The sequence below is a fragment of the Hippopotamus amphibius genome, chromosome 17, assembly GCF_030028045.1.
Source record: "Hippopotamus amphibius kiboko isolate mHipAmp2 chromosome 17, mHipAmp2.hap2, whole genome shotgun sequence".
NCBI classification, from domain to species: domain Eukaryota; kingdom Metazoa; phylum Chordata; class Mammalia; order Artiodactyla; family Hippopotamidae; genus Hippopotamus; species Hippopotamus amphibius.
The window spans coordinates 41,499,442-41,519,124 of NC_080202.1; the positions used below are offsets into that span (position 1 = coordinate 41,499,442).

Below are 19,683 nucleotides of genomic sequence, written 5' to 3' on the forward strand. Positions count from 1 at the left end.
TGCCCACAGCGGCCAATGGGACAAAGCCTGAAATAAGTATTTCTAGTTTCTGAGGTCAGCTGAAGGCCAAAGAGCAGCTGTTGCTGCAGCTCAAACAATCCAGAGGGGCATGGTGTTACGTTCTAAAGCTTCTGTTACCTAAAATCTCATTAGCCTTTGAAACCTGTACTTGTCTTCACACGTTTAGGGGACAGTATTAAGACTTAGAAATGATGGAACTGCAGGCTAGATGCCAGCCAAGAGTGCCGGTTATGCTCACATCTGAGCTCTCCTGGAGAGGGGATGTAGCCTCCCACCACGGTGACTGTTCTGGCCTTCACAAAGGAAAAACGGGGATGGGCAGGTGGGTCCCTCACACATGGGCTTTCTCTTTTGAGGCTGTCACCTCCCCAAATGAATAACATCTCAGATTAACAAAACTATCCAGGATAAAACACCATTCAACATCAGTCTTTATCGTTCTCATACAAGATTTATTCCCCAGCACCCCTCCCACCCTCATCCCCATCCCAATTCACAGTGGAGGACTAAGGAGACTCAGAGCAGGATCCACAGCTACAAGAAACACCTTCCAAAGATTTTGCTCTCCTTCCTTCCTTCCTTCCCTCCCTCCCTCTCGCCAACTCCCAAGGCCTGACGCTACACACACTCATGCAAACACACAAAATCCCACTCCTTTCCCATACCTCCTGTTTATTTCTACATCAGGGCTCACCTGTAAGACATCTGTACTCTGAGAAGAGAGGTGTCCAAAGTCTGTTTGAGAACCCTAAAGTTGGGAGAAGCTATCACCCTAACCTTCACACGAAGGGAAGTGACTAGGAGTCAGACGCCTAACTAACTCTTCTCCCTTCTCACCGTTGACTGTTTTCACTCTCTGGCCTCTACCTTGTCCATCAACCAAGAGCAAACATGTTAGCACACTCCCACCTGCAGCACGTGAAAATGGGCTCTGTCCAACATCCCTCACCCAGGTATAGGGGTGTTGGAGGAGTGGTCCCTGAGGATCAGCAAAGGGTTAATGCAGAGGGAAAGAGCATAGAAGAGTTCAGCTTGAGCTCTGATTGGGGAGGCACAGGTTTAGAACTAACGAGCATTTTTAGTTTTTGTCTCACATGATTTTAATAGGGGCAGATTTTAGCAGAACCCCCTTACAGGGGTCTCTGCTGATTACAGACACATTCTTGCTAACTGGGCTTATCCTTAAAAGAGGCCCTGCCAAACAGGGAAGCATTTAAAAACAAAATTATTAAAGGAGCTGAACAGGGAGTAAGAATAGCTGGTGCAAGAAGAGCTGGTGGCTCCTGGGATGAATGCCACTGAGCCATTTGTAAAGTGCTACTCTGACATCGCCCGTGTGGGATTATTGCTTCTCCAAAGGAGGAGCAGGGGAAAGAACAGGAACATGAAAATGGGTATGGTATGGTATTGCTCTGCTCATTGCTCAGGCTGATGGGCAAATGGAGCCAGGGGTTAGCAGCACCAAAAACAACCAGGCAGCTCCAAAAGATTCAGTGAGACCATGAGATACAGAGGCGCTCACCCTCCCAGCCAGCTGACCCCATGGCCCAAAGTAATACAGAAGAGGCCCACCCCTACCTCATGTTCACATTCTTAAATTTCACAAGCAGTATGTTGGAGCACTGGGGGTTAGGCCTCAAGAAGTGAGGGTGGGCTGGGGCAGAGGGAGTAGGCCTGCTCTGCAGAACCAAAGGACAAGCTTGCTTAGAAAAAGGCAAATCAAATCGTGGCTTAGCAAAAGAGGAGGAGGATGACAGTATAACTCTTCCAGCTGCCTGACCTGGAGCTCTAGGGAGATGATAAAGGGAGGAAGGAAGGAAGGGAAGGGATCTATCACTGAGGGCCTCTGCGCACCCATACCTAGAAGCACACAGCAGCATCCCCTCAAAAGGGAACCAACACCCCTGACTACTTTGTTCCCCAAAAGTACCACCATCCTGATTGAGAGAAGTGTCCCTCAGGGAAACACACTCTCACTTCAGTGACTTGAGCTCAGAAATGAGTGTCCAGCTGGTAGCAGGGAAGTGAGTATCCTCTCTCAGCAGGCCTCTGAGCATCAGCCAGGCCACTGAGCACACATATATAATTCAGGGACCTGGGTTCTTCCCTTGCCCCTTCACCTTAAGTGGAATGGGGAGAAAAAAAACCTAAACCACAGTGACCCCCAAAGGGAGTCTCTGCCTCAGTGGCTCCTGGAACTGGCAGGGTCCAGCTGATTCAGCTCCGACTGGTCCAGAAGTTCAAAGTCATCCCCCTCAGCATCAGTGTCCAGGTCTGAACTGGGGGCCCGGAGGACACCTCTTGTGGCTCTCTGGGGAGGTAGGCCAGAAGGGCCTGGCTGGGAGGCTCCTGACAGGGCCAACTGGATCATTCCCTGGGAGACCAGGCTAGCAAGGTTGCTGGTAAGGTTGGATCCTGCAGGCAGGGCACCAAGCAGAAGCTCTGGCAGTGCAGCTTCGGCCCGGCTGGCACGGGGGCCCTGAGGCTCCTCGGCCCCTGGTGGGGAACGGTACATCAAGCTGGGCATCCCGATGCTGGTATCGTCCTCATCATCCAGGCCAGCAGGATCCACATTAATGGAAGGAAAGTCTGGAAGGTCTCTGGCAAAAGATTCCTCTGGATCACTGTGACCATCTAGGTCTGGAAGAATAAAGGAGTGTCTGAGACATGCCAGGCCTTCCTGTGCCCCAGCCCCACCAAGTCAGCCCCAAGTAACCAGATGTTTCCACCCTGGATTTCTGGCACTGGTCAGCTTTCCCCCTCTACTTGACCTCTACTGGCAGGAGAACTCCCCCTTTCCTCCTCTGCTATGTCCCCCGTGAGCCCAGAATCTGAGGCTACTAAGGGACTGAGGATTTCTAGGAGAGCAGCAGTGCCACCTGGCTGGAACCCTACCCCTAAAGCTGCTCCGCCACCTGATCCACGACTCAGGAAACAGGAGAGGCGGGGGAAGTATCCCCGCTGCCTGTGAAGCTGAGAGGCAACAGAGCCAATATCAACTCAGATCCAAACTTCTTCTCACCTTCAGAGCCTTCTGTTAGAGGTGTCTGGCCCCGCGAAAGATTGAATGTGCCATTGTCTGTACAGGAGACCTCAGCATCCGAGTGCTCAGAGTCCGTGATGGCCAATTCCCTGGCAACAGTAGAATCATCCAGCTTAGGGAAAGAAAAGATCAACAAGCCTGAAGAGATGGTGCCATTAGAAACAGTGCAGCTCCCCAGTTACAGCTTTACCAGGGAGCTGGCCCTAAAGGCTACCCTAAGGCCAACAGTGTAACCAGGCATGGATGGAGACATTAGTCAAAATCTTGACCCCTTTTAGGCTGCTTCTCCCAGGGAAAACACCCTTCTTCAGCAGTCTTGAGCACAGGAAGGAAAGCAGTTTTGGGTGTCAATCAGCCACTTACTCTTAAGCAAATAACTGACCCAGAGAATACTTTCCACAGGTGGCCATGAGGGTACACATGTTGCCTGACCGAAGGCAAGCTGGGCTGTTTAAAAGATGATCGAGCCAGCTGCAGAAGTTCTGCCATGATGGCAGGGATTAAAAGGAGACAAAGAAGGAGGTGTGCTGATCACCAGGCTCAAACTGAGATCTACATACAAAGTCCCAATATAACACTAGCTTCTTTCCTCACTGGTCTTGGATGCAGTGAGGTCCTTGGAGAAAGGCAAGAAGCCGGGTCCTTGGAGAGCCCACAATGAGTTTGAAAACCTGGTTTCTGTCTAAACATAAGTGCCAGATGGTTAAAAAGGCGTTAAAAAAACCTGGCCACTGATGCAGCTCCCACACCCAAGATACCTGAGGACAGAAGGCAGCGAGCTCTTCTTCGCTGTCACTGTGGTTGTCCACGGCACGTCCTGGGTGTAGAGCTCTGCGGCGCACTATGTGGGAAGAGCAAAAGGCCTTGACACCTGCCTTTGGGGGGAAACGCCGGCCCCAAAGGCATAAAATCAGAACACAAGAGAATGAACCCCCGAAGCCTACATAACAATGCCTGCTGAGCCTAGGTGGCAAGGTAAGCTGGTAACACGGGAACCAAACGTCTCTCTTCCAACATCCCTCCCATTTTGTTCTGGTCAGATGATCAACTACCAGGCTTGCCAACAACTCTCAGGATCAGCCAGGGACAGACCAGATGTCAGTGTGTAAAGCAGACACTATCCTAGACAGGGCAAAGGGAGAAGCCTCACCTGTGTTGAATCAGGGTTTTGAGGACTGGTACGATTCAACTGGCTGTGCCAGGGGAAGCTGGGCCTTGGTGCCCATGTGCAGGGCTCTGAGAAGGCCAGGGCTTAATGAAAACCCAACCTGACCACACCACAGAAGAGAGGGAAAAGTTTGCACAACTGTCATTCCTGTGTTGGAGGATCCTGGGCTAGTGCACTTCTGGCTTCTGAAGCCAGTTTTAAATCACTTTTGGAAGGCAGCTTTCAGTAGCAAGTGGAGGCCAAGCTTAGGAGTTTAAAAGACCTGCTCTGCCAGTTACTAACCGTGTGCTTCAGTTTCCTCAACCAGAAAAGGATGACACCACCTTCTTCTCAAGGCTGCTGTAAGGGTTACATAAGGCAATGTGTGCAGAGCAGCCAGCACAGTGCTCAGGCTCACGGGACATGCTTCATAGAAAGCAACTAACACTGAGAATATCCTCAGTCTGTCTTTTATTTGACTTGGGAGAACTTTTCTTATATTTGTTTAAAATGGGAGTATCTAGAATTCCAAATGGGAAAAACTGGTAAGCCTGCATAGATTTCCCTGGAATAGAGTATCACTTTTACCTCCCACCCCGCTACATACCAACCACATCCCACTTCTCCATGTTCAAGGACCTATCACGTTAGACCTATGGGCTTCTCCTTCTCCTCCCCAAACTGCCCGAGTGGAAGGACGCTTCCCCTTGACACTTACATTGTCTCTCTCTCTGCTTGGACATCATGTAGCCACGGACACTGAAGTCCAGCCGCTGCAGAGCTGGCTTCAGCCGTACATACACTCGATCCCACAGTCGGTGGTACACGGCAAGGGGCCACATCATGACAGTGACAACTGAGAGGAGGGTGAAGAGTGGCAAAATGGAGAAAGATCTGCAGGAGACCGTCCCGACTATCCCTCTGCTATTGTGTCCTTAGGGCTTGGACAGCTCGCGTGGAACAGGACTGCTCAGTTCTGCTGGTCGTCTTTACGGGTGTGCAGGTTTTGGAGGGCAAACACTGCTGCAGGCACCTCCAGGGCTGTGCACAGCAGCGCGCTGCTGACACACGGAGGGTGGAAGCAGGCAGTGCCGTCACCTGCACATGGGCGTCGCTGAGCCACATGGTAATGATGCCTCAGCAGCTACACAACAAACCATGTGAGCTGCTGATATATAATGGCCAGGGCCATCACTACTCAGTTCTTCCAGTCTCAAGCAGACAGGGTTCATGCCAATATGAAGTAACTAAATTTACAGAACTGTGCTCCAGGGGGAAAAAAGTGCTCCAGCATAAAGAGAATCTAGCTGAGGATACCCTAGCAGTTATGTTCTACTGTCACACAATACATCGACTCTAAAAATTCCCTCCTGAAACAGGGGCAGACAGTCCTTTATAGCTGGTAATACACTAAATGTTAGTGGACCCCCATCAATTTCTAAAGCTGACTTGGTAAGAAGAGGACTGTATATGTGGGGAGCCTCATATAGTAAAAAGAAAGATATTTTCATGACACTAAACAGGACATGAAAATATAAAAAGGTCATTTCCTGGAGAACCAATATATAAAAGTCCTCTCCCCAGATCCAGAGTTAGCTATGGCTGGAAAAGCTATAAGGAGGGTAAGCTCGTGAGGGAGGTGTACACCATACTTACGAATGAAGTAGGAGAGCAGGAGCCCAGGGATGTAGCGGCCCAAGACAGCCAAAAAGGTCAGTATCCCACAGCTCAGCAAGCAGAACTGGGGGTGTCAGGAAACAGTATTAAGTTTCTGCTACATGGCAGGGGACTGGGGTGGGGATGGAGGGCAGGTAAGATGGGAGATGTGACTGAAATTATTCTTTATGACCTCTGAGTAAAGCATGGATATGTCAGAATAACATGTACCTAGCCACTGCTGCATCCAATGGTGATTCTGTTTGGGAGGAAAGGGAGGAGGTCCACTTCTATTCAAACTCCTTTCACGTGGCTAACCCCATAGGGCTGCACCTTTCATTCTGGGAAATTGGCTTGAATAGGACTTAGCCAAAAATTCTCTCTGAAAACAAGTGTTGGTGGTGGGCTTTTTAAGTCAAAGTAAAAAAAATAATAAAAAACTGAACCACCTACCACATGTTTAATATGACACAGAATGCACACAAGCAAGCTTTCTTTCCCATCTTGGGGCAGGAAGATGGCCTCATCTAAGTGGCAAGCGCCCAAAGAAGGAGTCATCAAGCTCTTGCCTTAGTCCTAGTGGCTGGTCAGAAGCCCCTTCCTACAACTTCCCTTTGTCTCTACAAACACCATGGTCTTTTCTTTCTTAAATGAGGGCAGGTAGTAAAACGGCTGTTTCAGTTTAGCATGAACTGAACTGAGAAGCCAGAAATGAGAGTGAAAAAGGGAAGAGTCTTACCTTGCCTGGGTTTTGCTTTTTGAAAAGCAAAAGATTCCTTATGAAAATGGTCCCACTAACCCAGACTTCAGCTACGTGGTGGCAGAGCTCGGGCACGCTGAGCAGCCGAGGGTGCACAAAGCCCCAGCTATGGAAGAGAGAAGGGGGAACTGTGAAAGGAGGGTGTTGAGGGTTCCCCCCATCTCGCTGTGAAGGCAGCTTCCGGGTTTAAATAGGGGCTAGAGAGTGGCTAGTCCTAGGTGCTCTGGAGGTGAAGCATGACTTTCTTCTCGTCTCACCAGGTTGAAACTTGAATTTAAGGACTAGGAGGGCAAACTTGTTCTGACAGCTCCACCCTATGAGTAAGCAACCCAATCCACGTGTGTAAACCTGCCACCAGCTCCAAGGCCCTTTGTGCTTAAAAACATCTTTCCTGTGCTCAGACCATTGCAATTCACTGTGATTGCAATCCAGGGAAAAAAGTACAGCACAGTGATACCACTGCTGCAGTGGGGGAGGCAGTGGATGTGCCCCTCAGAGAGAAAACAAAGCAAAACCAAAATAAACCACAGCAAAGAAAATTCTTTGGATCAATCACATGAGATGAATGAATTGAGAAATGAAGGCAGGAACTGTAAGCCACAAGAGGAATCTTTGGCTTGCTGATGCCAGGAACCAATGTGTTTTCTGACCAGGAACTTTAAACAGCCAGAGGTCACAGAAAACACTAAATGACTGGGTACAAAAGCCAGGACACAAATGAAGTAAGCTGCCTCTAAGTTTTCACACTAGGCCTGCATAATGCAGCTAATTCCTTGGTATATCAGATTACAGGGCACTGTAGAGCTTCCTTTTCAGAAACATCTCTTGTAAATCTCAGAGGACACTAGCCATCTCAACACATTGCTGCCTCAACTTTAGGATTTATTAAAAATGATCATTTGCAACGGACTAGGTTCTCAGCTTACACTTTGTATCCAGAACATGAAGTTAACCTATAACCAGAATATTACAACAAGAGAATCAATCAGAGCAACAAAAAGGGATTGAATTAGTGTTCCATACCTCTCATTGTCTAATGCGTCGGGTCTTGGCACTACAACATTAAAACAAACACCAGCATTAGTTGGTAGGGAAAACTTAAACATGAAAATGTTAGGCTGTTGGTCTGAGAGCTCAAGTTTTAATAGGTTTGGGGAAAGGAAAACAGTAATAGCCAATGAAAAGGAGACACCATGTTATACTGCCAGAGTTAGGGAGCTGCAGACGAGGGAACGAGGGCTGATGCCTGCTCATTTCTCTGAATCCAAATGGAGCATTAGGGCCCCTTCTAATTACTACAGTTGAGAGAAAAAAGGTCCGTCCCACCCCTCAACTGTGTCTGGGTTGTGCGTACACATCAGTGTGTACCAGGTTACGAAGGCATGTTATGACTACTTCAATTTTAGAAATCTGCCTATTCTCTTTAAAAAGAGACTGATTAACTGCAATCAATGATGTAAAGTCTTTTGACATTCAGTAGCCATAAGACAGGTGAGTGAATACATGATTCCTTGAAGTCTCTGTAAAATAGGATGGGAATGTATTTAAAAGCTGTAAACTCTGGTCTGAATATTCTGCCAACACTTCAAAATTAACATGTCCAACCCACCTCAATTTTCCTCACCCTCACTCCCCACCCAAACTAACTGCCCAGCCTGACGCTGCCTACATATGCTAACTGTTATGCCACTCCTACTCTCCCAGCTTTGCAATCCCAAAGCTGCTGTTGTCCCTTACTCTCCCAACCTCCTATTTATCAGTTTGATGTGTCTTCCTTCTCTACAGCTCTCCAAGCCATCCATCATTTGTTTCCACTGACACCTCTCTGACTGCTTCTCACACAGACACAGCCAGTCTCCCTTCTTCCCCCTCTTCTCTTTTCATGTGGTCGGATAAAATGCTATCAAATTAATCTTTAATCTCAGCATATAGCTCTAATAAAAAAAATTGTCGACGACCACCCGCTACCTATAGGATAAAGTCTAAATTTCTAAGCCTAACTTAAAGGCCCTTATAAAATCTCATCCCAACATACTTGTTTTATTTCTTAGCACTCCCTTCAATAACCCCTCCACTCCTGTAAAAATGATCAGTTCCCTGCCCTCAGGAGATGCTGTGCCACTTCTGGTTGCTCAGACTAATCAAGGCTCTGACCTTCCTAGAAACACACATCTCTCTCTCTGTCCAAATCTTTTGTTTCATTCAAGGCTTGAGATAGGGCCAAAATACATGACAAACATACTGATCACATACTGCACTGTGACATCTCTGCTGCTGTTCTATAACTTTTCTTATTTACATTGTATCATCTTTGATAAAAGGAACCATATCTTAGAGTACTTTATATAAGTCACAATATCTAACTTAGTGCTTTGCAAATAAACAATTTAAAAGAAATTTCTGAGAGGCAAACTGATACCATCTTGGTAATGATGTAGTACCCAGTGAGAAGAATTATTTTTTAACAACTTGAGGACTATTTATTCCTCAGGCCAATTATGAGGGCAAGAATATCTCAGGTGGCGGATATAGGTTTCCTGAGCTTAATAACAATGGAAAGGACAGAACTCAGCTCTAAGGAACTACAGATGGGGCCCTAGCCATTCAAATGTCTCCTAAAGTAAATAATTCACACTTCAAAAGATATTCCCAGCTCCACATACTCCCCCATAAACCCCTAAAACTAAAGGTAAAAGTGACAGAAAGGCCATTTCCGGTTCAGATTGTTCTAAATGCTACCAAACTCACCTTTTATTTCAGGCCAGATTTTGTTCTTCCATTGATCTATACACACAATGATCATTGAGCTGAATGCAAGTAAAAACACAAGACGAAGGGATGTCAGGGCAAAGAACCTAAAGAGAAGGAAAGACAGAAGATCATTAACCAATTATGTGCACTACTGGTTCTGACTTAAGTGCTAGCTATACACCTTGGGAAAAATCACTTCAACTTTCTGGACTTCAGCTGTTTTACCTTTTATGGTGCAAAGATAATAATTTGCTTCTGTAAAGGCAGAGGACTAAACCAAATAACCTCTTAAAGCCCCTTTCAACTTTCAAGCCTGTGATTCTATTAATTTCAAGGAGAAATTCATTCTTTATTTTTTGTTTGTTTGTTTTGTTTTTTTGCTGCACCACATGGCTTGTGGGACCTCAGCTCCCCAACCAAGGACTGAACCTGGGCCCTCAGCAGTCAAAGTGCGGAGTCCTAACCACTGAACTGCCGGGGAATGCCCAAAATTCATTCTCGAACTGAAAAAGTTGTTATGACGAAAGCAAACATTTTTCTACCAAATTAGACCCTTGTTCAGGGCAACAAACTGACAGAGGTGCATTAAAGAGTATCTAATTCAATTAGATATCCTTTCACAGATGAAGGAACTAAGGCTTAAAAAAGTAAAACAACTTGATTGAGGTCACAGAAAGTGAGCACTGAATCATATCTAAAAGCCAGTTCTTCAGAATTAACACCAACCCTTCTCAAACTCTTCCCAAAAAACTGAAGAAGAGAGAACACTTCTTGATTCATTTAATGAGGGCAAAATTACTCTGCTATCAAAGCCAGACAAAAACACTACGAGAAAACTACAGGCCAATATACCTTATGAATACAGATGCAAAAATCCTCAATAAAATATTATCAAAATGAATTCAGGGGCATACACCATGACCAATTCCTGAGATTCATTCCAGGAATGCAAGGGTGGTTCAAGATACGAAAATAAAAACTGTAATGTATCACATTAATAGAATGAAAGAAAGGCTAGTTCTTATTTGAAGGAATCAAGCATAAAGAGATATTTATAAAAAATCTGGGAAATCTGAACACTGACAGTACATCTGAAGATATTAAGGAATTAAATAACGTTAACTTTTCGGGTATGCTGATGTTACGGAAGTTTTGTTTTTAAAGAGTCCCCATCTTTTAGAGATACATATAAAATCTTTTAGAGATACGTATTAAAATAAAATATTTTATTTATGAATGAAATGATATGATATCTGGGATTTGTGTCAAAACAACAGTTTGAGAAGGGAAAGGGTGTGAAAGAAGAGGAAACAAGATTGACCAGGAGTTGATAATTGCTGAAGTCGGATGATGAGTACATGAGATTCTTTATTTATGCTATTCTTTCTACCTCTCTACATATTTAAAATCTTTCACAATAAAATTTTTTTTTTCAAAAAAAGGTAGTTCTTATGAGTCTTTCTATTATCCAACTCTTAAGCCTCTAGGGCAGTGCCCTGCAGAGTATCTGTAGTCCAGTGATTTTACCAGACTGTGAGGAAGTAAGTATAGAAACTAAAAGTAAGAATTTAGAAATTTTTATAGCAATTTGATCAAGTAATTTTGAATCTAAGGCTATATTTGGGTTTGTATTTTGTATGCCTATTTAACTTAATTTATCTAGTAACTCATTTCTATTGTATTTTACAAAAGTATTGATCAGAAATAGACTGCAGAAAAAGACAACACTAGTCCTTCACTGCAGATGGTTTGAGAAACACTGTTCTAATATCCAGAGGGAAGCCAAACACATCATCAGAGGAAGTTCAGCAGGGCAGTGAGGCATGGCTTTTAAAATGAGATTGACTTGAGTCTGTTTCTCTGAACAGCTACTGTTAGTTGTATGACCTTGAATAAATTAGCTTAACCTCTTTAAGCCTGTTTCCTCATCTGTATGTGATGTTAACAATAACAAATTGGGACTTCCCTGGTGGTGCAGTGGTTAAGAATCTGCCTGCCAATGCAGGCAACATGGGTTCGAGCCCTGGTCTGGGAAGATCCCACACGTCATGGAGCAATTAAGCCCAAGCACCTGCACCTGTGCTCTAGATCCTGCAAGCCACAACTACTGAGACCATGTGCTGCAACTACTGAAGCCCGTGTGCCTAGAGCCCCTGCTCTGCAACAAAAGAAGCCACCACACTGAGAAGCCCCCGCTCGCCACAACTAGAGAAAGCCTGCATGCAGCAATGAAGACCCAATGAAGCCAAAAATAAATAAATTACCTTTAAAAAAAAAAATCATGCTGGATTGTTTGCAGGTATTGGAAACAACATACTTAATCACTTATAAAAATATCATAGTTGATCTTGCTAAAAAGAAAATACAAGGCACCTAATATATAGCCTATTCAGTTTTACAATATAGAAGTGTTATTAGCTATCATCACAGCAACTGATCAAAGGTAAGGATGACCAAGAGCTGGTTATAAACCTCTTCTCTTCTCAACTCACACATGACCTAATGACTTGACACATTCACAGAACACCATACTAAGAATATAATCCTTATACTAAAAAAAAAAAAAAAAAAAAAGCTTTATCTGTGTGTATCTTTGAATACATATATGAATGCAGGGACTGTCAAAAGAACTTTAATTTTGATCTCTAGACGTTTTTGCACTGTTTTCAATAAACATGAATCCATGTTATATAATTTTTTAAACTATACAAAGAATGAGGGATGCGAGAAACCGAGAACTTAGAAATCCAGTCACCAATGACAACCCTATTCCAGTATTTCCACCCCATCACTTTAAGGATACTAGAATTATATATGAGATTAAAGAATGAAAGTAGTTTAACAGAAATAAGCATCTAGAGCTGCCCCAGGCCATTAATCTTCTCTCCAAAGCCAGTCTGTCATCCCAACAAACAAGGAAATTTTACAAGGCCAAGGATAAGGGCTCGAGAGCATCTTGCTCCCCAAGTGCTGCTGCTTCCATTGTCCCAGCAGCAGGATGTGGCACGACTGTTTTCTCTGGAGTACATAAAAGGGCTCTCTGGGGAGGCAATCCAGACTGTCTGCAATCTCCACTTCTCAGATCATGATTACTGACACAAATATAAACTGGGGTAGGGAAAGGATACTAGGCTCTCCTAAGAAAGGTCCGTTTTCCAAAGATGATGGCAATAAAAATACTGTTTCTCCAAGAGCTGGACTATTTTGGTAGCGCTATAGCCACCCCCACCCCACCCCATGCTTCAACTCAATTCAAACACTTAGTAATTGCCTATTATATGCCAAGGCCTTGTGGTAAGTAGTCACAGTTACAAAAAAGAGTAAAACATGGACCTTACTCTCAAGTGTATTTATGTCACTACGTGTTTGTAATACAGCATGACAAGGTAACGATAACAAAGAGGACATCTAAGCTGGGATTTGAAAGATAAATGGTAAGACAACAGGGCAAAAGGGTGCGGGGAAGGAGAGGACATTCAGATAGGGAGAAGAGCCAGCTGGCATGACTTTTTTAGGGAAATACAAGTAGTTTGATAGAACTGAAACATAAAGAACAGAGGGAGGGGATGAGCATGGGGAGAGAGGCAGAAGTCAGATCATGAAGGGCCTTTTATGACAAAGGGTATTGGATTTTATCCTTCACATAAAGGTGAATCAGCAAAGAGGTTTACAAAAGATGTCTTTTCTGGATCATGAAGGCTAAAACTGTGACCATCTTCCTGAACCAGATTAATCCTAGTCCATAATTCAATTTTAGAGCCAGATATAGGATAATCTTTCCTTGAAAAAGTCAATGAGATACTTAAGAGGAAGAAGAATTTTTCTGTGTGGTGTAAAATAACAATTCTTGGAAAAACAGCTTCTTCCATATAGATAAAATCTTTATTACTGGAAAGATCATCTCAAACCACTAGAGTTGACCGACCTCTCCAAGGTTAACAAGACAATTAATATCAAATATTATTAATTCCCTTAGGGGTCTATCAAGTATAAAAGAATATGAATAAGTGTGTGCTCCTTTCCTTCAGCCCTCAATACAATATTACATTCCTAAACAAAAAGGAAATATCAGTCTCAGACTGATCTGTTTGGGATATGCTGAAGACACATTACACTTTTATTTTATGGAGGTAACTTGGAAGCCTACCTGTAAAAAAAACCTCTGCCACTATGTACAAGGGCAAGACAAAACTGAAGTACTTGTGAGACTGGTATAGGTAAGAAATGAGGAAAAATAAGGGAGGATTCCCCTGGATTAGTTCAGTCCTGCAATGTCTATTCATGCAGGCCAAAAAATTCACATGTAGATACAACAGTGTACAAGTTTGATAAGACAACATGTAAAACATTTGTCAGCAACTATAATCAGCATGAGAACTTTAGCAAAGACAACTACAAATGCAGTCAACTCTGGATAGTCACATGTCAATTATTTAATTTGGGTTTTGCCCATAGCCCATTACTCCTTCTACCCACTGCAGGTTCACAGTAGATTGTTCCTTAACGATATTTATTTTTTTCTTATTTCTAAAGACAAACATGTTTACAGGAAAAATTCTAGAAAATATAATAATTAAGGAAGAAAATAAAAATAAAATTAGTACACTATCACCAGTATGAAACAATCTTGCCAAAAAAAAAAAAAAATTTTTTTTTTGGAAACTAAATCTGATCACACTTCTAGATTCAGCCACCAGTCTACAGGAAATACACAGAGGAGCACAGGGGAACGTGTTAAGCCACAAGGACACAATCAGCAAAATCCAATCTATAGGACACTTTACAGGACAAACTGGTATCTTCAATAAATAAACTGCGAAGAGGAAAAAAGACTGAACAGAAACAGAGTAAAAGAGATGTTAAAACAGGGCAACTGGTCACAATATGTGGACTTCATTTGGATCCTAACCCCAAAGAACTGTTTAAAAACACAAACTGACATTTATGAGAAAATTGGAAATTTGAACACTGACTGGAATCATTAATTTTTTTTACATGTGATAATGGTAGTGATTTTTTAAAAATCTTTATTTTTCAGAATCACATACTGAAATACTTACAGATTGAATGATATGACTCTAGGATTTGCCTCAAAACAAGAAAGGAGGAGGTGGGAAAGAACTGGGGTATAGAAAATACAAAATTGGCCATGAATTAAAAAATTTTAAAGCTGGGTACCTGCTGATACATAATATTATTCTGTCTGCTTATATATATGTTTTTAATTTTCCACAGTAAAAAGTTTAAAAAATAACCCTTTATCACGCATACACTCCAAAAAGTCAACAGAGGTTATTCCCTTCATTTAAAAAAAATTCACATATAAAAACTCCATGAAAGTTTACAGAATATCTGGTTTAAAAACCTCCTCCTTCACTTAAAAATACATAGATATGTTTTCCTTTATCACCAGAAAAGCATCCACAACTTGAAAATGATTACATCAAACACAGATACAATTAGTTTTTTAAACCTTTCCCTGATTGAACTGAGATGTTTCCAATTTTTGATGTAATAAAGTAAAGCTGAACTACATATCACTAAGCATAAACCTTTGACCTTACTTATGATTAAGCACTTTAAATGGAAGTACTAGGTCAAAAAGCATTAACTTTTTTTTGTAACAGTATTATTGAGATAGTTTGCATACCACAAAATATACCCTTTTAAACTAATTCAGTGTTTTTTAGTCTATCCACAGTAGTGCAACTATCAACATTATCTAATTTAGAACATTTTAATCACCCCAAAAAGACACTCATGCCCATTAGCAATCACTCCCCATTTCTCCCAGCCCCCAAAAAAGTGATAACTTTTTAAGTATCTTAATACATGTGGCCAAACTACTTTGCAGAAAGGCTGTCAGATTTATGTTCCTATCAACTATACACCAGTTTTTCCATATTGTGCCCATAATTAAATACTATCATTTTAAAAAACCTAATAAGCAGAAATTAGCAACAATGCCACTTACATTAGAATTTTTTATTACTAACGAGTAAGAATTTATATCCAATGATTTATTATTGTTTGGGTTTTTTTTGTCCTTTTATAAACTATCCATGCCCTTTATTAGGGACTAAAATCCAATTAATTATCAGTCTAAATAAAATACTTCTTGGAAAAACAATCTAGCGTCCAGAGAAATCACGAGAAATTCCAAAAATGAACAATTTTTTTGAGGTCATCATTAGTACACGTAAATTAGAGTTTGCTATAATCATAAACAAAAGAAAGATCACACGTGTATTTTCAATCAAACAAGATACTATTTCTGGGTTCCTTTGTTATTACAAAGTAAGCTTCTCTCACTGGCATTTCAGAACAAAGCATCCCATCCTATAGGGACAGAAAGCCCATTATTGTACGGCACTTGTGGCTGTCTGGTTAATGAGCCAGTCACTGGTAAATCAGAATGAAAAAAAATTAACCCAACCAATATTCTGTAGCGATAGTTACTGCCTGCACAAAATGAGAAATGCAACCAGCTAGCTGCAAATGACCTACCTCATGTTAATGGACAGAAAGTTCAACCTTATAATCAGAACAGATAAAAACTGATAGCAAAAGAGAGGCAAAAAAAAGTAAGCCAAGCATCTCTGGGAGTCCTCCCTGCTACCAAAAGCAACTAGAACCCTCCAAAGACTATCATCAGAAACATTTGCTCAACAGATTTCATCTGAAATTTGATGTGTAGATTTTTTTTCAAAAAACAAATGTCTCTACTTAAATAGGCCCTCCCTTCCATTTCCTATCTCTCACTATTGTTTTTCACTCAAATTCTAACCTTTTAAATCAGAATTCCTATGTACCTTTAATCACATCTCAGGTCTTTTTTTTTTTTTTTTTTTAATTTGGGGGGATTCAGGGGGGTTAACTCGGACTAGTGACTGTAAAAGCAGATCCCAACAGAGATCTTTACAAAAAGCCTGCTTGCAGACTGCTCTAAATCAATATTCCTAATTTAAAGACAACCTAGAATCACAGAATGCTAAAAACTTGAGAAGGAGCTCAGCAGTCATCAGCCCTCCTTGAACCATATGCTCTTTCTAGGAGGCTCTGTGGGGGCTTAGAGTTCACACACATTGCCAGGGCTCCTTTGTCCTCCCCTTACCTCCTAGGTATGAGTCAAACCAAAAAGTTACTCAAAGCTCTTCTTTTCTGATCCTGTCAGGAGAGATTCTTGCTGAATCAGATATTCTTCCCCCAAATCACTCATTTACAGGTGGTGCTGACCCGAATGAAAATACAGGCTATTGCTAAGGAAAGCCTGACATTTCTGTTACCGCACTAGAGAAAATGACACATAAGTGACCAGAAGCAATAAAGGCTGGAAGACCTCTGGTATGGTCACTGTAATTTTTCTGGAACCTGAAAATAAGAGTGAAAGCCTTGAAATACTATAGAAGCAAGGCATCTACATCTATCCCTATCTTTCATGTTTTTCATTAAGATTTAAGAGGGCACATTCACAGGTACAGAAAAACCTCATCTGAGAAGACAACACTGAAAGTTAAGAGCTACCTACCTGAATTCTGACGTTTTGTTTGTACTCCTACTCAGTCTTCTAATACCTAAAAATGTATAAAACACCTCAGCTAATGATGTATCATTATTTAAAACAAATAATGGAAGAAAAGTAAAATGTTTCAGATTTGATTTCCCTCTGACCTGAGCCTGTTTCCTAAATTCCTTTTTAAATAAAGTGAGAACTAAGCAGTTACTCTCCCACAATCCTAAGCAAAATGTCAACACCCATATTCAATGTGACACTACTGGAATGTGAAGTGGAACTTTTACTTTGAACCTCAAACTACCTTCCAAAGAAGTTCATTTCCTAAAACAATCCTGTGAACTCCAACACTAAACTAACCTGGGCTCCAGGGTCAGTCATTCTGTATCCTTCACAGGTGTGAATCCTCTCCATAAATGGCATCCCAATTACTCCCTCACTCTCAAGAGTCACACCCTCATTTTGCTACATCTCTCCCCCAGCTACTTAGAGCCTGATGGGAATGTAACAAGAGTAACTGCATTCTGGATACACAGCAGGCAAGCCACCAGGAAATGCCAGAGATAAAGACCAATCACACCAATGCTTTAAAAGACTCAGTAGGAAAAGGGGATCTGAGAGAGATTCTAAACATAGCAATATTAGTAAACTTAAGTAAGTACTATTGGGAGTCAGCAAATTAAAGATACCTAAAACATTTAATGATGTGTCTCAGAGCAGCTCCTTACGTGCAGACCTCAACCCCACATTCTACTTCAAAAATCTCTCTCAGGCAAGGGGCATGTGGAAAGCCCTCTCCTCAAAAATAACAGCATACATGCTACAGATCTATTTGGATTAATAAACCCTTGGTTTATCAGGATTCATTTAAATCTTGATAAAGTTTTTATATATCAGTCAGTCACACTCTAACACAAAGTGGTTTATAATCAACTTTTTTCCTAGGAGTACAATCCCAATGTAGGAAATAAAGTTTTGATTAAATGGTCTGAGGTTAGAGGTTGGGATGGGAAGGCGAGAGGAAAAGAAAAAAAGGTCATTTTGGAAACTGCTCCAGAATGAGATGCTACAGTTAAGGGTTTCTGACAGAGAGCCCAGGAAAGAAGTAGGTACCTGGGGATCAAGCTGAAGAAGCACTAACAAAAATAAATGAAGAATGCTGCAGGAAAAGTTTATCATCAAGTTTGCTCAAGATACAAATGCTGTGACACCTCTAACCTAAGTCTCCTTCAAACTGTGAGAGAATTGATGTAATAAGTTCCACAGTGTGTCTTCCTATCATTGAACCTGGAATTATTTGTTTTGCACCAGCTCACTGAAAATCTTCTTTCAGACAAAGGATAATAAACGTTTTGGTTTTAAAACCAAGAATTTAAAGAAGAAAGCTATTTTTAGCAAAAACAATTTTGTTGTGGAAACACACACTTTGCTCTGTTTCAAGCTTATCCAGAACAGCTTTATGTCATTCAGCCCCCCTACGCACCAGTTCCCTTGGAGTCTGATCAATAATACTTCCCTACTTATGAATAAATCCAAGCTCTACTTGGCAGATCTTATGAAGACCTAAGTCCACTTTTGACGATGACAACTCAGAGAATCAGCAGTTCCATCTTCACAGAGCATGACAGACCCATCCTTACAGTGTTTATAGCCCCACTTCTCCAGCTCAGGAAAACACACACGATTTGACACCTTAAATTTCCCTGCCTATAAACCGCGGCTAAGGATGCCTCTCTAAGTCCTTGGAACAGGGAGGAGTTGCAGTCATAAGTGGCTTTGAAACGGGGGAAATCTCACCATCACTATTTCATAACTGTTCTTTACAAGCTTACAGTTTTCTTTCAAGTTGCAGCTATGGAGGCTCTCACGGAAGCTCAGACTTTGCAAACTTCCTGAGTGAGCGAAAGGATGTCTGTCTAACATGCTAATTCAGATCATTCAAGCGTGTTTTCTTATCACACCTATGTATACCTTTTCAAGATCGCACGCCTCACGCATCTACCCCAATAATAATTACTAAAATCTCTGGAGACAGTCTTCAAACCACTGTTGAACAGGCAAGAGAAGGGAGGTGATGGCCTTGACGGGACACAGCTTCCCCTAGCTAAAATGAGGGACCCTCGCTCACTGTGAGCGGCTCAAGATGTTATTAGAAGCTCCTGCCAGATGTGCGGGGCAAGGGTGCAGGAGCAGGTAAAGCCGGAGAAACAACTGGAAGGCCCTGGGGAGAACTGCGGTGCTAAAGCCGCAGGCGGGAAGGAGTGGAAGGAGGTGATGCAAAATTAGGCAGATACAGGAAGGCGCCAGTGCAGCGAAGAAAAAAGGGGAGGCGAGAGATAGAGGCTTAGAGAAACCTGACGAATTCGCGCCTCGGAGGGTTTCCGAGCATCCAGTTCTCTCACCAGAAAGCCGCGTTCAGCCCCAGGCACCACAGGGCGCTCCTGGCTGGCCGCTCCCACACCAGGGCTGCCTGCACCCGGCTCAGCAGAGGCTCGTAAGGCCCCAGCACCTCCACCAGGGCCCGCTGCGCCGCCTCAACCTGCTGGTCCCGCTCCCAGGAGCCTGACATAGTGCGGCGGCCCCTGAAAGTCTGCCCCGAAGCTGGGCCTGGGGCCACGGCCACCCCCTCTGCCTCCGCCATCTCCCCCCGGCAGCCACAACATCCGGGGCCACGGCCCGACAGTCACAATAACACCAACTGCGCAGCTGCGCGATTCGGCGAGGGAGGCCGCTTCCCTCCACAGCGCGCCTGCGCGTAGGCTCTAACTCGTGTCCACCCGGAGGGAAGAACG

The 19,683-nt window shown here is 42.9% G+C and overlaps 1 protein-coding gene across 5 annotated transcripts; it reads right to left on the reverse strand.

The window, feature by feature from the left end:
- Positions 1-478: 478 nt before the first annotated feature.
- RETREG3 (reticulophagy regulator family member 3) lies at positions 479-19,619 on the reverse strand. Of its 5 annotated transcripts, XM_057716203.1 has the most exons (12): positions 19,294-19,420; positions 17,252-18,937; positions 16,907-16,952; positions 9,376-9,482; positions 7,651-7,681; positions 6,607-6,733; positions 5,868-5,952; positions 4,930-5,067; positions 4,515-4,571; positions 3,823-3,905; positions 3,044-3,176; positions 479-2,661 (listed from the first exon to the last, which is right to left on the reverse strand). In XM_057716203.1, exons 4-12 carry the CDS (start codon positions 9,428-9,430, stop codon positions 2,204-2,206), a joined length of 1,167 nt encoding a protein of 388 aa, XP_057572186.1. In that variant the 5' UTR covers positions 9,431-9,482; positions 16,907-16,952; positions 17,252-18,937; positions 19,294-19,420; the 3' UTR covers positions 479-2,203. The 5 variants fall into 5 exon arrangements, with proteins under 5 accessions (XP_057572186.1, XP_057572185.1, XP_057572187.1 ...); XM_057716202.1 differs by lacking the exon at positions 17,252-18,937 and having other exon boundaries at positions 19,294-19,430; XM_057716204.1 differs by lacking the exon at positions 16,907-16,952.
- Positions 19,620-19,683: the final 64 nt, after the last annotated feature.